This window comes from Magnolia sinica, chromosome 5 (assembly GCF_029962835.1).
Source record: "Magnolia sinica isolate HGM2019 chromosome 5, MsV1, whole genome shotgun sequence".
Lineage (NCBI taxonomy): Eukaryota > Viridiplantae > Streptophyta > Magnoliopsida > Magnoliales > Magnoliaceae > Magnolia > Magnolia sinica.
The window spans coordinates 87,534,351-87,551,321 of record NC_080577.1 but is presented as its reverse complement, the minus strand read 5'-3'; the positions used below and the strand labels follow the sequence as shown (position 1 = coordinate 87,551,321).

At 37.0% G+C, this 16,971-nt stretch overlaps 1 protein-coding gene across 2 annotated transcripts in view; it reads right to left on the bottom strand.

The window, feature by feature from the left end:
• Positions 1-3,405: 3,405 nt before the first annotated feature.
• LOC131246247 (glucose-6-phosphate 1-dehydrogenase, cytoplasmic isoform-like) overlaps positions 3,406-16,971 on the bottom strand; it is an 82,586-nt gene continuing 69,020 nt past the window's right edge. For both annotated transcript variants that reach the window (XM_058246174.1, XM_058246175.1), the window contains exons 15-16: positions 3,795-3,840; positions 3,406-3,713 (exon numbers count right to left, since the gene is read on the bottom strand). In XM_058246174.1, coding sequence (XP_058102157.1) covers positions 3,546-3,713; positions 3,795-3,840 — 214 coding nt within the window. In that variant the 3' untranslated portion in view covers positions 3,406-3,545. The remainder of the gene's footprint in view (positions 3,714-3,794; positions 3,841-16,971) is intronic.

Sequence of the window (16,971 nt, the reverse complement as noted above, 5' to 3'; positions counted from 1 at the left end):
AAATTTAGTTTTGTGTTTATATCTTTGTTTCGTTAATAAAAACTGTCTTCCGCAAACAGTATATACAAATGTCCTGTTAACTCATCTACAACAAATGCAAAAAAGTACAAACTCAATGTAGACCTTTACTAGAAGCCCAGAGTAATTGAGAACTCACTTGTCTCTCCACTAGTAATCCTCGGTAAGTATTTGTTACCGCTCCCTCGTGTCCTTAACCTTAATCATTTTATAAAAGAATATTAAGACGATATGTGTATGATGTGCCACACATGCAATATAGAAATAAACCTTCACTAATATTTTTTAGTAGTACAATTTTTAGCTTTCCTGAGCTTGATTTTTCACACTTGTGCCACATGCATTGTGAATCACCTCTCTCTCTCTCTCTCTCTCTCTCTCTCTCTCTCTCTCTCTCTCTCTCCAGTAGCACATTCAGGTAGATGAAGCGATTTGTGTGAGGAAAGATTGAAGAGGTGTATCATGGAGGGGTGTCACCTTCGTTCAGCGATTTTCTTCGTGTCCATGTTCCTTGTAACTGTTGGTTCCTATCTAACCTATAGATTAGTTTGATCTTGCATTATTGGCACATTTGCCACTAAGCCTAACCTAATCGAATATTTTTTTAATTATTAATGCATATGTATAATTGATTTTTAAGTTTATCCCTTTGGTTGAAGGTATCCTTAAAAAAAAAAAAAAAAAAAAGAATAGAAGATCATTATATATATATATATATATAAATTAAAAAAGGAGAGAAAAATGTCAGAACTTTTCAATTTTTTTAAGCTTTAATTTCTCACATGTGATGCATGTGCACTTTACTAGTATCTCTAGTATATAAAATGCCATGTGAGGCACATCAAAAGGCTATATGAGGCCCATCGTGATGATTGTGACATCTGCTCCATCCAATAGATGTGGCGCACTAGACTGGAAACAATGCAGATCTAAAACTCAATTGGGTTACAGCCCTGAGAATGGTGGGATGGAAACCTGCCATTGAATAGTCGCAGATATTTCTACGCCCTCTAGGATGGGTCATCAACTTTCAGTTTAAAGGACATGAGAAACATTTTAAATGAAGGTGTGAGTATTTTGGGAAATTGGAAAAATATGGCTGCTAAATTGATGTACAGTTTAGTTTTCACCGGCAAAACCCTTCTAAATGACTTAGACTGTACCTACAAAACTGAGTAGCTAAGGGCAATTTTAGGTGCCAATTGGATGGGAGTAAATATATGAAAGTGATATGAAATGGGAGTAAATGGACCTATAAATGAAATCCTTTTATCTGAAATAGGTTTTGGAAGTAAACGGGTTGAAATGAATTTTTGAGCTCCCGTAGAGAGAAGTAAATAAATGTGGCACTACGCACATGTCCACCACACGTGGCAAGCTAATAATACTCCAAAACAATTCAATTATCAGCTATGTCACTAAAATCACACCAATAGAATGATCCAAATTGTCCAAAGGTTGGTCATCTAAATGGATGGTTAAACAAACGTTGGCAATTGTCTGTTTATGATCCTTATGTTTGTGGCCCACTCGGGGCTTGAAATTTCCTCATTTTTGGCTAAAGTACTTATTTCAATGAGCTTATTACAATCATTCGATTAAATATCACAAATGTACACTAATTTGATATATTAAAGCTGATTTTAAATATCACGTGTTCCTGTGAATATATTAAAAAATTCCAATGCATTTCAATTCCTCCCATTTACTCAGATCCAAAAGAAATATTTGGATTTCAAATGTATTTCATTTACTCCCATCCAAACATGACCGAGTAAGCCATTTACTCCCACTTCATTCACTGCTCATTCCATTTCCCATTAATCTTTATTTACGAGCTCCCAAACAAGCACTTACCCTCTCACGAGTAATTAAAAATATGCCAGGGTTGGAAAAGGCATTTACCAAGCAGGTAGGGATTTTATGCAGTAAATACATTGTGGGGCCACCATAATAATTGTGCAACATCCGCTCTTACATTTTTACTGCCTGCTCATGTCGGAGAATCAGCCAAAAAAAGATGGAGAACTAAAGCTCGAGTGAGCCCTAGATCCAGAAAAGTTAGGATAGTTGTCCACTTGAACCGCTCTCTCTCCCTCAATGTGGATAGACAGACACCTGCACCCACCCTCTCCATTTCCCTCCATCTCTAGCTTTTTCTCTCCCCCACTCACCCCAGGTGCAACACCCACTGGTATAAATATAAAGACTTTTACAAAAAGTGGGTATGGGGAATGTTCTGTTTAATTCAGTCTTGATCTAAAGAAAAAATATGGCAAAAAAAAAAAAAAAATGCCAAAAATTTGGAGAATGTGAAGTTTGTGTTTAATACGGTTTGGACTCATTAAAATGGAGTAAAAAATGGCTATATATGTGCACATATGTGCTTATATATTATATAATAAGGTTTAAATAGAAAACTTTAATTAAATAATTAAAATATCTATATATCTGAGCAAGATTTTATATATCTAATGGAATGGTGTTCTTTGCCTCCTCTCAAACCCCTCCTTTTCATGTAATGTTCATATAAATTAACCCATCTCTAAAAAATTTAAAAAAAAAAAACACCTGCTACTAAATTTCACCAATGGGTGGCAACTGCCAATTTCTATTTTTTAAATTGCCAGCAAAAGATTTTATTTATTTTTTTCTGAATAGAATGTGTTTTATTGAAAAAGAGGAGTTTAATTCAATGTCCCAACAAGGGAGTCTTTTTTTTCTTTTTTCTTTTTTTCTTTTCTTTTATGGCTATCATCTAAAATACATGGAGTTTTTAGACGTTCAATTATATGAGTTCTTTTTCTTTTTCTTTTAAATATGGAGTTTAAAATGGTGTTTTGCTAGCTAGGGGTGTGACCCACTTGATGAGTGGACCAAACAGATTTTTGCACCAGCCAAGCTAAATAGTGGGTCTCACCTTTTAGACAACTCAGATGCTCTATACATGAAATGTTGACAAGTCTGTCTGAGGTAGACAGTATCATAGTGTTTCCAGGTGTTTACGAACCACGGTTTAAAAACTCGAAAGATCGACTTGATTTGAAGGTCTGTCGAGTTGGATTGAGGTGAGCAACGTGGGGGTTTTTAACCAAGTATTTTTCAATAATATTTGATACTTGTAAGTTATAATAGAATAATATTTAAAAAACATGGCTGAGTCTTGGTGAGTTTCGTCAAGCTTTTTACGAGTTCTGTCAATTTCTTTTTCTTTTTTTCAAATATGGACCAAGCTGGGTGACCAAATCAACCTTTTCTCATGTCTTGATGAAATACGTCGTGTCTCAGCAGCTGAGTCAGGTCAAGTTTTTAAAACTATGATGCGGATATTCTACCTTTCCAGACCATGTTAATACCACACCATGGATGTCTTTTTTATTGAAAAGATTCTCTTTTTTTTTCCTGCAGCTGCAAGGGGAAATAAAATGGAGGAGCTTGTTTACTTGCTGTATATATGCAAGCTTGCTACAGATGTGCCTAACCCCACTTAGCTAGTAAACAGTACAAATCCAAGCAATGCAACTTGGTTACAGGGAAGGTGGTACCCATATATAGCCATGAGTTTGCACATAACCAGCTCTTGTGACTAGCTCGTCCGCCTCTATGGGGCCCCGGGTGCCTGGTTTGTAAGGAAGTAGCTTCAGTGCCCTGTCATCGATTTTATGTAGCAGAGGGGTGAAGATCTCCCATGCTGCCTGGTGATCAAAACAAAACAACCATCAACCTGAGGTCCAAGTCGGGCATTGATAGTGATGTAAAAATTGTGGGAGTTCTACCTTCAATTCATCTCTGCGGACAAAATGCTGTTGATCTCCTCTTATTCTGCAACCCAAACAAAAAAAAAAAAAAAGAAGCTTTCAGACTTAGTTTATTCTTTTGTCCATGCGCCATCACAATGTCTATCTTGTTTTAAACGGGAACAAAATCATGGATTTCAATGTAAAATATGTATGCAGTTCAAATGCTATGAACTTATATTTTATAAAAAGGCATATTTATGGGTGTGTTCGAGTGATTCAACAGATATGGAATTGGACCAGAGAATGAAATATTTACAGATTTTAGTGAGAAACTAAGAAACAAAGAAAAAAAAAAAAAAATCAACGTTGAATAACGGAACATATTTATCTTCTTTTGAACATAGTATATCTTTAAAAAGGGCATGCGTTCTTTAAAATATAAGTACTTCCAGGAAGGTAAAAGCTCGTGAAATCAGCTTTAAAACCAAAATGGCAGCATCCATTCCCCCAATGCATTGGATGTTTGCATTCTCCCAATGCAATTTAAGATGAGTCGAAATATAGTGATACATGCAACCTTTTCTCGCAAAAGAATTTCCCATGTTTCTAGCATAGGCAACCAAATGTCATAAAGATCATGTCCTACAGCGGCACTCTATAACACTTAAAAATACTAAGAAAAATGAAATATCAAGAAACACACAAATTGAATTCTAGGCGAAGTATGGCTTAATCATATACAGCTCATCAATATCACCATCATCATCATCAACATCAAAAAGCCTATCCGAATTAATTGGGGTGGGCTACATGAATCTTGTTCCACCATTCCACTCTATCAAGGGCCATACCTTCAGGTTTTTTTTTTTTTTTGCACGCACTCACATCACAATGGGATTTCACCGCAATAGGCACTTGAACCCATGACCTCGTGTTGAAACTCTTGTGAGTCTACCACCGAGGCATGAGTAAGGACCCAGGGCCATACCTTTAGTTAGACGACAGGTCATCAAGTCTTTTCTTATCACCTCCATCCACGTCCTTTTGGGCCTAAACCTTGTGCATTTAGTGCCTTCAACTTATACCAACTCTCTCCTAACCAGCATGGTTCTTGGTCTCCCTTGAACATGACCAAAACATCCAAGTCTACTTTCCCTCATCTACTTACCTATTGGGAAAATTATACTTACATGGTTTGGTCGTGTGCAACAGAGACCAAGAACCGCATCAGTTAGGAATGAGTTGGTACAAGTTGAAGGCTCTAAAAGGGCAAGGGGTAGGCCCAAAAGGATGTGGATGGAGGTAATAAGAAAAGACTTGATGACCTATGGTCTAATTGAAGGTTTGGCCCTTGATAAAGTGGAATGGCTTAGATGATGATGATGATGATGATGACATTGACGTAGATTATCAATGCATCTAATGAAAAAGATGATAACCTTCGACATGGATAGATAGAGCTATGATCCAATACGAATTCTTCCTACCTTATTATAGTGTGAATCCCTATAGGGCCCAAGTGAGTGCACCCATGATCAACTAACATTGTTGGATAGGAGAAACCCACTAGAGATTGCACATGCCCCAAAACAACAATTATTAGATAAGCACAAACATTAGATTAAGGGCATGCAAAATGGACTATAAGAGGAAAAATGGTCCTACGTCCATTCAAATATTTTTAATGACAAAGGAAAAACTGAAGTACTTGATTGTAGAGAAACCTGATGAGAGTTCTATTACATATGAACAATAGAGCTAGCAGAATGCTCAAATTATGACATTGTTGTGGAATCATATAGGATCATCCGTTAGTGCTAATGTAATGTTTTGGGATACTACAAAGTGCAGGGTGCATTACAAGAGATGTAATACATCCTTGAAGGGATATTTGGATTCCAACAAGGAGATAAATTTCTAGGTGAATATTATTTAAAACTTCAAAAAAAAAAAAAAATAATAATAATAATAATAAAGTGGAATGAACTTAATGTGTACCAAACTCCCACTACAGATTTGGAAAAATAACACTAGCAACATGGGGACTTTCAGGTGGCTAAATTTTTCGTCTGGTTTATAGCTTGAGTATGAGCCAAGTTCGTACACAGATTTTGGGTAGCAAGGATGTGCCATTGTTGAACAAGTTATAAGCATGCCTCCAACGTGTATCCCTGGGGTCTAAAAGCAAAGCCAATAGCTTTGCTCTTGCATCATTTACTGGATGAGGCACCCATGGTGAAGTGGGAGGAGGTCGTGGTAAAGATTAGTGACCTAAGAAGTGCACCACCAATTGTGGGCTTATGAATCATCCAGTTGAAAATTGTTGGGATCTTCATAGAAAGCCAACATGAGCTAATCAGACATCTCACATTAGAGAGTGGTGGTTCTCATCCAACCAGAGAGATAGTAACTCTTACTCAAGATGAGCATTCCAAGTTGCTAAAAATTTTGCAAAATCAACTTGTTCTAGCTACTTTTATTGCTCCTTCCATTCCTAGGATTACATTAGTGTCCTCAAGTATAGCACATTTAGGATCCAAGTTCCTCGATCCATGGGCCATTGATATGGAGCATTTGATCATACGACAATCAAATCTATTGCATTTTTCTCCACTAATAGCATTAATGGGATTACCTGTCAAGGAGGAAAAGGTACGCAATCCAAAGAATGTAGTATGGGTATTGTCGATCAATGTTCTTCCCTTTTATTGTCTTTTGTTCTTTATGTTCCTAAACCCCCTTTAGGCCTTCTATCTGTTAGCAAATTTACCAAATTTGCCAAATCTCTTAAATACTTTGTCACTTTCTACCCTTCACATTGCATTTTCCAGGATCTAAAACTGAAGAAGAAGACCGGTGAAAGGCATGAGCATGATAAGTCATACTATCTTGACAGAAGTTGTTAGTGTAACAGCATAGAAGAACATCTTTCCAAATCAATGGCACTACCATCTTGGTCATCCATCCTTTAAGACTCTTAAAGGCGTTATTCCCTCGTTGTTTATCTTAGTTCTAAAGTGCAAAGTGAGTGAATTGAGTAAACATCATTGTGCTCTTTTTCTACCACGAATGAAAAAGCATAGCTTGATTCCCTTATCTTTACTCTTTAGTCCAATCAGATGTTTGCCAACCAGTCAAAATTTTCAGTAGGTCAGGGTACAAGTATTTTGTTATATTGTTGATGATTTTTGCAAATGATTTAAATTTACTTCATAAAAGATAAATTTAAATTATTCTCTATTTTTAAGACTTTTCACATGGAAGTACAAAACTTGTTTAACTCAAAAAGTATTTGGGTTTCATTCAGATAATGCCAAGGAATGTATTTCCCAACCCTTTTGTATGTATTTTTCCGAAACAGGTATATTACATCAAACATCATGTGCCTACAACCTATAAAAAAATGGAATTGCAAAATGAAAAAATCATCGCTTGCTTAAGGTGTCTCGTGCTTTATTAATTCATATGAATGTACCAAAAGTTATTGGAGCGATGCAATACTCACGACATGTTTTTTGATAAATTAAATGCTTTCATCTATTTTAATCGATAAATCACCTCATGAAGTTTTACTTCCAAATACTCCATTGTTTTCCTTACCTCCCAAAGTTTCTATATATGTTTTGTTCACCAATTAGAGTCGGGCCGCGATTCAGTCGTAGAGCCATTAAATGTATTTTCCTTGAGCACTCAAGAACACAAAGAGGTTATCGTTGTTACAAACAGTCCTTCACTTTGAAGACAATATGTATGTAGATGTTACATTGTTTAGTCTATACCGTTCTTCTCATAAGACAATAAATTTCTTAATATGGAAGTTATGCATGTACCATTGTGGTTGAAGATGACATAATCCAATCTCCTACCTCTGTCAACTACTTCATTCCCACTGCTTATCAACTTAAAGTGATGCGGACATCAGTGTTGCACCCTTTAGAGTGTACCAGAGGAGGAGGCGTCGCCGACAGGGTAGCAGAGTGGAAGAGTTGATGTGGATGGACAATGGGTTCATTAGACCCACTTTCTGACGCGCTACGAGTGTAGGAGCGGCATGACCGCACCCCGACCATAGATCCATGGGTCGGATTTCACACCCTACCACGCAGGTGCTCACTCCGACCATAGATCCATGGGTCGAATTTCACACCCTACCACACGGGTGTTTTAGTTTTAGACTTTTTTGTTCTTTTTCTTGTTTTAGGGGCTTTATTACAACTTTCTTTATTTTTCGTCTTTTTGTTATTTTTTTTGTTTCTAGGGGCTTTAGTGCACTTTTACTTTTTCCATAACTTATATATACGTTGTGAGAAATCCTATTTTGATTATTATTAAATGAATAGAAATTCGTCTATTTTTTTCCCTCTTTATTCAAGAGATAAGGGTTTCAGGATTGACCCTTGGGTGTTGAGGATTCCACCCCGATTTCAGGTTTCCTTCTTTTTAGATCTTCGAGGTGCAGGGAAAGGTACGAATCATCTTCCTACTTTTCTTTTGACAACAAAAGGACCCATACTTTTCTTCATCTCGAATCCTTCGTTCTTCACCCTTTTCATTCCTCTCTGGATACTCCCTTTCTAGGTTGAACGGAAAAGAGGGATGGTTATTCAATAGAATCAGATCCAAACTTGACCGTGGACTGACTAATGTTAAATCTGGGATATCCTCATATCCCTAAATCCTCCTCTTTTTTTTTTTTTTACTGTTTTACGTGATTTTATGCTAAGGGGCATGATCTTGACGGAATAACCTCATCTTTGTGTTGAGATTTACTTAATCCCTTTGATTGGAAACGGTTAGTTAATTGATATATTTATTTGAATATTCTTTAACCTGATTATACGTCCATCTAGGGTTAGGTCATCACATGTCCCTGCATCATAAAGTCTGCTCACGACAAAAATTGACTGATAGCGTGACCAATCATAATGTGCCATTAGCCATATCCTATTCCTGCCCTGGTGATTCAGTGACTTCTCCATATAGGTATGATCTTCCTATTAATTTGAGAAAAGTAAGCGTGTGTGCACGATCATTTTATCTCCAAATATGTCTCCTTTCAATGCTTGTCTCCAACTTTTTGCAAATTTGCACTATCATCGTGCTTTTATTCTATTCCCATGTCATATCAATAAGCATTGTTACATAAGAAGTGGGAGCAAGAAATGGATGGGGAAATTGCTACTCTTTATCAAAATAGCACTTGGTAGCTCACCAATTGAACTATGGGTATTGTCGATCAATTTCTTCCCTTTTATCATCTTATGCTCTTTATGTTCCTAATTCCATTTAGGTCTTCTATATGTTACCAAATTTACCAAATCTCTTAACTGCTCTGTGACTTTCTATCATTCATATTACATTTTTCAGGATCTAAAAATGAAGAAGAAGACTGGGGAAGGGCATGAACATGAGAAGTCATACTATCTTGAATGTGAAGTTGTTTGTATAGCAGCATAGAAGAACATATTTCCATATCAATGGCACTACCATCTCGGTCATCCATCCTTTAAGACTCTTAAAGACGTTATTCCTTGTCATCTATCTCAGTTCTAGAGTGCAAAGTGAGTGAATTGAGTAAACATCATTGTGTTCCTTTTCTACCACGAATGGAAAAGCATAGCTCAATTCCCTTATCTTTGGTCCATTCAGAAGTTTGGGGATCGGTCAAAATTTTCAGTAGGTCAGGGTACACGTATTTTGTTATATTGTTGACAATTTTTTGCAAATGACTTAAATTTACTCTATAAAAGATAGATTTGAATTATTCTCTATTTTCAAGACTTTTCACATAGAAGTATAAAACCTGTTTAACTCAAAAGTATTTGCATTTTGTTTAGGTAATGCCCAAGGATGTGTTTCCCAAACCTTTAGTCTGCATTTTTCTGAAACATGTATATTGCATCAAAACATCGTGTGCCTACACCCTACAACAAAATGGAATTGCAAAACAGAAAAATCATCGCTTACTTGAGGTGACTTATGCTTTATTAATTCATATAAATGTTCCCAAAAGTTATTGGAGCGATGCAGTACTCACAGTGTGTTTTTTTATAAACTAAATACCTTCAATGGTTTTAATCGGTAAATTACCTCATGAAGTTTTACTTCCAAATACTCCATTGTTTTCTTTACCTCTTAGAGTTTCTGGATGTGTATGTTTTGTTCACCAATTAGAGTCGGGCCGCAATTCGATCTTAAAGCCATTGAATGTATTTTCCTTGGGTACTCAAGAACACAAAGAGGTTATTGTTGGTGCAGTCCTTCATTTTGAAGACAATATATGGATGTAGATGTTACATTTTCTTAGTCCACACTGCTCCTCACAAGACAATAAATTTCTTAATATGGAAGTTGTGTCTGTACCTATCGTGATTGAAGAAGATATAATCCAATCTCCTACTTCAATCAACAACTCCATTCCCATTGCTCATCAACTTAAAGTCTACTCATGAAAAAAATGAGTTGATAGTGCAACCAATCATAATGTGACATCAACCATATATTATTCCTGGCCTGGCGATTCAGTGACTTCTCCAGATAGGTCTAATCTTCCTATTGCTTTGAGAAAAGTAAGCGTGCATGCATGATCATTTATCTCCAAATATGTCTACTTTCAATGCTTGTCTCCAACTTTTTGCAAATTTGCACAATCATTGTCCTTTCATTCTTTTCCCAAGTCATATCAATAAGCACTGTTACATAAGAAGTGGAATTGGAAATTTCTACTCTTTATCAAAATAGCACTTGGTAGATCACTAGTTTACCTGTTGGTAAATGTGTTCTTGGTTCCAGGTGGATGTACACAGTGTTCAAATTATCTTTGATATTATCTTTATCTCCAGCTTAGTGATACCGATAATGTTGGTAGTATCAGAAATTCCAGGTATTAGCAATGTATTGCTAAGTATCGCCAACGTATCAATATCACTAATGTAATCACTAATATTTTCAACTATGTACATTCTAGGTGCCGCTTGTATCATAAATGTATCGATGATATTTCAATAATATAGGCAACGAATTGATATCATCAAAATTTTGTTTATTAGAAAAAAATTTACTTCAAATTTTTTTTTTCATGGGCACGTACTTGTATGTAGTGTTCAATTTGTCATTGATAATATTAATAATATCTTGATATTATCAACATCACAACATGCATGATATTAAGACCACAATCTTCCATTTCCTTTCCAATTGTTGATGATTTCTTGGTGAAATATCATGTGTTGTTGATATTTTGCAATATTGATGGATGTTTGGATGGAAGGTTGGATGGTTAAATAGGCTGGATGGGATGGTTGGACTGATTTCTGACAACAACGCATGCTTTTAAGGCCCCATTAAATGGAAACTTGTTATGTATGCATTCTTTTGCAATTTTTTTATTTTTTATTTTTAATTTCTAAATATGCAAATACGTACATTTTAACATCTCCTGAAGTTTCGTTGAAAGTTCCACTGTTTTTCCCATGTTTCCCCACATTTTCGGTTATCAGCGATATTATCGGCGATATCGATAATGTTTCCATATCTCTGGCCAGCGAAACTTGTAACGATACCGATACTTTGAACACTGGTTGTACACCATAAAATTTTACCTTGATGGTACTATTGAAGGTTTAAAGGCTCACTTAGTTGCCAAGGGATATACTCTGACCCTTGGTGTTGATTATACTGAAACCTACTCTCATGTTGCCAAGTTGAAGTCTATTTGTGTTATTCTTTCCTTAGCCATTAATCATTGCTGACCCTTCTCCCAGAGGAAGTATATATGAAGCAACCACCCGAATTCGTTGCTCAAAGGGAATCAAAAAGGCTGTGTAAACAGAGAAAGGCGATATATGGGTTGAAGCAGTCTTTACATGCATGGTTTGAAAAAAAAATAAAAAATAGTATAGTTGTGATGACTATAGCTTTGTTTGAAGTCATGCAAATAATTTCATCTTCGTACAAAAAGGCACCTCAGGTCTTATTGTGTTAGTAGTATATGTTGATGATGTTGTTGTTATAGGAAGTGATAATAGAGGGATCAAGAAGTTGAAAAGGTATCTTCAAAGTCATTTTCTCACAAAAGATTTGGGTCATTTTGTATACTTTCTAGGTATGGAAGTTGATAGATGAAAGTTATGAATTAATTTCTCCCAAAGGAAGACAGGTATAGGTCTTCTTAGTACCAAGATAGTTGAAACACTAATAGATCTAAATTACAAATTCGTTGGTCATTAAGGAGATGTATTTGAAGACTTAGGGAGGTATAAAAGGTTGCTTGGGAAACTCATATATTTAATTATTACTTGTCCAAACATTATCTTATATAGTGAGTGTGGTGAGCCAATTTCTGAGCCCTCCGAGAGTACAACATATGGCTGCAGCTATTTGAATTATGCGGTTCTTAAAGGAGAACCATGTTGGAATTCTGTATAGATGGAATGATCATCTTTAGGACTTCGGGTATTCTGATGAGAACTGGGCAAGTTCTTTGACAGATAGGCGGTTTACCACTGGGCAATGTATGTTTGTGGGAGGAAATCTAGTAACGTAGAAGAGTACTCTTGAAAAGCGCTGAAGCAGAATATAGAGCAATGGCTCACACTACCTATGAGCTGATGTGGATCAAGAAGCTATTGCCAGAAACGGGGTTTGTAGTGAATCTAGCTACGTAGTTATTTTATGATAATTAGGTGGTATCTCACATAGCAAACAATTTGGTCTATTATGAAAGAACCAAACATAATGAAGTGGACTATCACTTTATACGTGAGGTCTCTAGTGGTGAAATCTCTACTCCATATGTCCAGTCTTAAGATTAACTTGTTGATGTATTCACCAAGGTTTTACTTCGTAGTTAGACTACCCGCATATACTCCAAGCTTGGCATTGGCAACATCTATACTCCAGCTTGAGGGGAAGTGTTAAGTATTGATGCATAAGAAATATGGGTCGCACAACTGTATTGCCCATCCAATGGATATGGATGTGGGTTGTATAGTTGTAATGCCCACCTAGCACTTTCTCGTCTATTCTTGAGTTAAATTAGACTAGGATTCTTGGTTATGATTCTTGAGTTAAATTAAATTAGGATTCTTGGCATTGGCACTTTCTCATGTCTTTTTCACTTGCTTATTATTAATATAAATAGGATGAGGGGAGATGTCCAGCCCTACAATCCTCTTTTAATTACTCTCTCCTTTCCTCTTATTTCTTCTTCTTTATTCTACTTCTAGTTTACAATTCTATGGACATGATTAGCCATGGCCCGATCCTTTGCTTTAGCACTAGAGTGAGCTATAATAAAGTTATTTTTGCTTTTTTCAAGCAACCAGACTGATGCAGAACAATTAACCACTTGCTCTAAAAGCTCGAACTGATAGAGCATGGCGAAGTAATCCCCTTATCTCATAGCCCAGGCCCCACATCGCATGGGTTAGGACCTCGGACGAACCCCCCTCGTGGGCCCCACATCACATGGGTGCCGCCTCACACAGGCCGCCCACCCCAAGTGTGTCCCCGCATCCCACAGGCTACCCCACTCAAGCCCAGTGTGAAAATGCCCCTGCATTAATCACCCCTGATGAGAAATCTCGAACACGAGACCTCCCGCTCTAATACCACTTTAATGCAGGACAATTAACCACTTGCTCTAAAAGCTCGAACTGATAGAGCATGGCGAATTAATCCCCTTATTTCATAGCCCAGGCCCCACATCGCATGGGTTAGGACCTCGGTTGAACCCCCCTCGTGGGCCCCACATCACATAGGTACCGCCTCACATAAGCCACCCACCTCACATAGGCCGCCCACCTTAAGTGTGTCCCCGCATCCCACGGGCTACCCCACTCGAGCCCAGTGTGAAAATGCTCCTGCATTACAGACTGTCACCCACCAAAGTGTAATAATCGGAAGTAGATCTATGACTAAAAAACAACTTAGCTCAATCAGCATTTGTATAGGCCTCAATTTGTAGATGACCATGTTTGGAATAAAGAATGGCTCAACTTACGGAGCCTCATAGAAATATATATCCATATCTATGTGTGCGTATGTGTACACACAATACATGGCATCAAGGTGATAAGTCGAAGGAGCATGCATAAAGTGGCTCACCACACTAAGCAAAAGCAATATCAGGGTGAGGTGGTGTGAGATAGATGAGTTCAATAAGTGTGTATATTACGCAACATCTGGAAGAGGCTCACCATTATTAAGCTAAAGGCAATGATTCTGCTCAGTGGGAGTATCCACGAGGAGCACTAAAAATATCACTATCCCACGGGAGATTAAGGATATTACTTCCATTGCGAGATGACAATATCCTTTCCAAGATCGCAACTTCAATAACAAAAAATAGAAATAAAATAAAATAACAAAGAGAACCAGTGTTAACCATATCGGTATTACGTTACATATTGCAGCCTTGGGATACAAATACATATCGGTTATCGCATGGGATATATCGTTTGTATCGGGTAATGTATCACACTTTTTAGGAAACAAGGGGAAACATTGGGAAATTTGTCGAATTTTTCAACGAAATTTTACGGATTGTTAAAAAAGACCTTATTACGCACTTTTAAATCATAACATCACATAAGAAAAGTGCACATAATAGGTTTCCTTTGTATAGGGTCGTAAGCTATGTGTTGTATGATTGAACTAATGCAACTAACTTCAAAGTGAATTCATAATAATTATAAATGTAAGAACACATGAATCAATAGACCAAGGATCATACATGTTTGATTTCGTGTTTGGAGTGTAAGATTACTCCCAATTTGGGAGAATTTGAGAAATTTTGAATTTCCCCAATTTCCTCCAAATCGGACCTACCCTCGAATTTTGAAATTAAAGTGTATGTGATGATGATTTCATTAAACACTCCTAAATACTGTGAAATAGGACTCAATTGACCGCTGTTAGAAGTGAAATTTCAGGAAAAAAAGTATATTTTAATTATTTGTTCTGAAAAATCACAAAAACTTCATGAATCAGTCAATCAGGCCTCATATATGTTTGATTTCGTGTTTGGAGTATAAGATTACAACCTATTTGAGAGAAATTGGGCAAATTTTGATTCCTCAATTTCCCAAAATCGGACCACCTACCCTCAAATCTTGAAATCGAAGGTTCAAATCCTTAGTTTTTCATGCAAACTATGAAGAATAAAGAATTTCTAACCTTTTGACACTGATTTTGTATGATTTACAAAAAAAAAAAAAAAAGGATTGACATGCAAATACATCCACTGAATAAGAACCAAACCCAAATCTGAAAAATAATCTTGAATCAACTTTGAAATCTTGGTTTTCTCCCAAAAGATTGCAAAGGCATGACTGAAATCCACCTACAATATATTTAAAAGAGAGAAGATTGAAGCAAAAAGTCATCGTCGATATCTCACAATACATTGTGATATCAGCATTACATTGACAATACATTGCAATACATTACTCAGGATTTGAGACATTACATGCCAGTTTTGTATTGCCCATGTGCGATACGATAATATTGCCTGATATTATCAGTACTATAATCATTGAAGAGAACCAAGATTCTTATCACCTAGGACAAGAGAATTTTCAAGGATTGGATCACATCAATCTCATCACCTAGGACAATGATATTAACATCATAAAAATGATGATGGAAAGACCAACTGCACGATTGAGAAAAAAAAAGAGAGGGTATAATTAGCATGAATTCGAGTGTATCAAAACTATAATAGAGCATTACTAAAATGCTTAAGCGATACTCTTGGAGATTTCTTCAAGCCATAAATAGACTTGCAAAGCTTACAAACAAACCTTTTTTCCAACAACTGGAACAATACCTGAGCAATGGAGCCATGTGAATTTTATTTGGAGATTTCCTTAGAGGAAGGCATTTTGATATCAAGCTAGTGAAGCGGCCAAGGAGAGCAAGACACACACAAAGTTCAACTTGGCAACAGTAGCAAAGGTCTCATCAATGTTCGCAATATTTGTATCAATGCATGGGACCCACCCTTGGGAAAATGATAGAATTTTCAACAGACCTTCAAACCCTTGGGAAAATGATGAAAATTTTCAATGAACCATCATACCCTTTGGAAAAGGCTTTCATTTTTTCAATGAACCTTCAGGATATAAAGAGACATGATTACACACTTAGAACTCAAAATACAACAAAAAATAAAAAAGTAAATATATGGTCCTAAACTATGTTTTATATCGAAGAGTAGAAAGTATATATATAAATAAATAAATATATATATGTAGAGAGAGAGAGAGAGAGGGAGAGGAGTAAGGGAAGAAAGGGAGAGAATAGTTGATGGGGACATCTCGCGCACACGTACACAAGGAGGGCCCTACTATCGATCTGGATCGATGATGACATCCATGGAGGGCCTCCTAGTTAGAAGACTGTGTTTTGGTTCCTTGGAGTGGACCTGATTATCATGTGGATCCTACCATTGGATCTCATGATCGTGGGCCGCTACTCTGGATGATCTAATACTTTGAGTTTTGCTTATTATTGTTATTAGGAATATCATGGACGATTTAGATTGCTTTGATTAGTTGTTATTTTTGTTACTTCGTCTCTAAGTAATAAGTGCGCACATGGCGTGGCTTTTGGGGTATAGGGTTTTCTTATAAATAGGCAACCCCTTGTAGGTTTTTTCTCATTGAATATTATGAATAAAATCAAGCATTTTCCTGCTTCTCTAATTCTCCGAGTTGTGGAAATCCAATTGGGTGCGAAACTCTCCCATCTTTGAAGGGCTAACTACCATGGTGCGAAGCCACACCCATCTCAAATCACTCCCATCTCCTACAATCCATATTCACATCTCCCACAGCCATCCACTCTTCAAATCCACCTTTAGTTTGCAATTACTCCTTCTCCACGGCAGATTTCCAGAATTAGGCCCTACAGGAGGGCCGAAGCTTCAGCGGAGCACCGTGCTCAAACCTGTCATCCGATTACCTTGAAACTTGGGGTGTGGGTGGCCCATCCCTGGCCAACCAACCCCTAGTTAGTCCTTTTTGGGTTCATGGGCCCCACACACGTGCGGGCAGCAATCAACGCACATGCATCAGGCCAGCTTGTTGTCCACACGTGTGGACTGACAACGGGTTCTCTCTCTCCTCTCTCACCTTATTTCCCTAACCCTACCTCTAGATTATCCTAAATCCCAAGTTCTATTCCCCTTTTACAACTCTAGGGGTTCCCT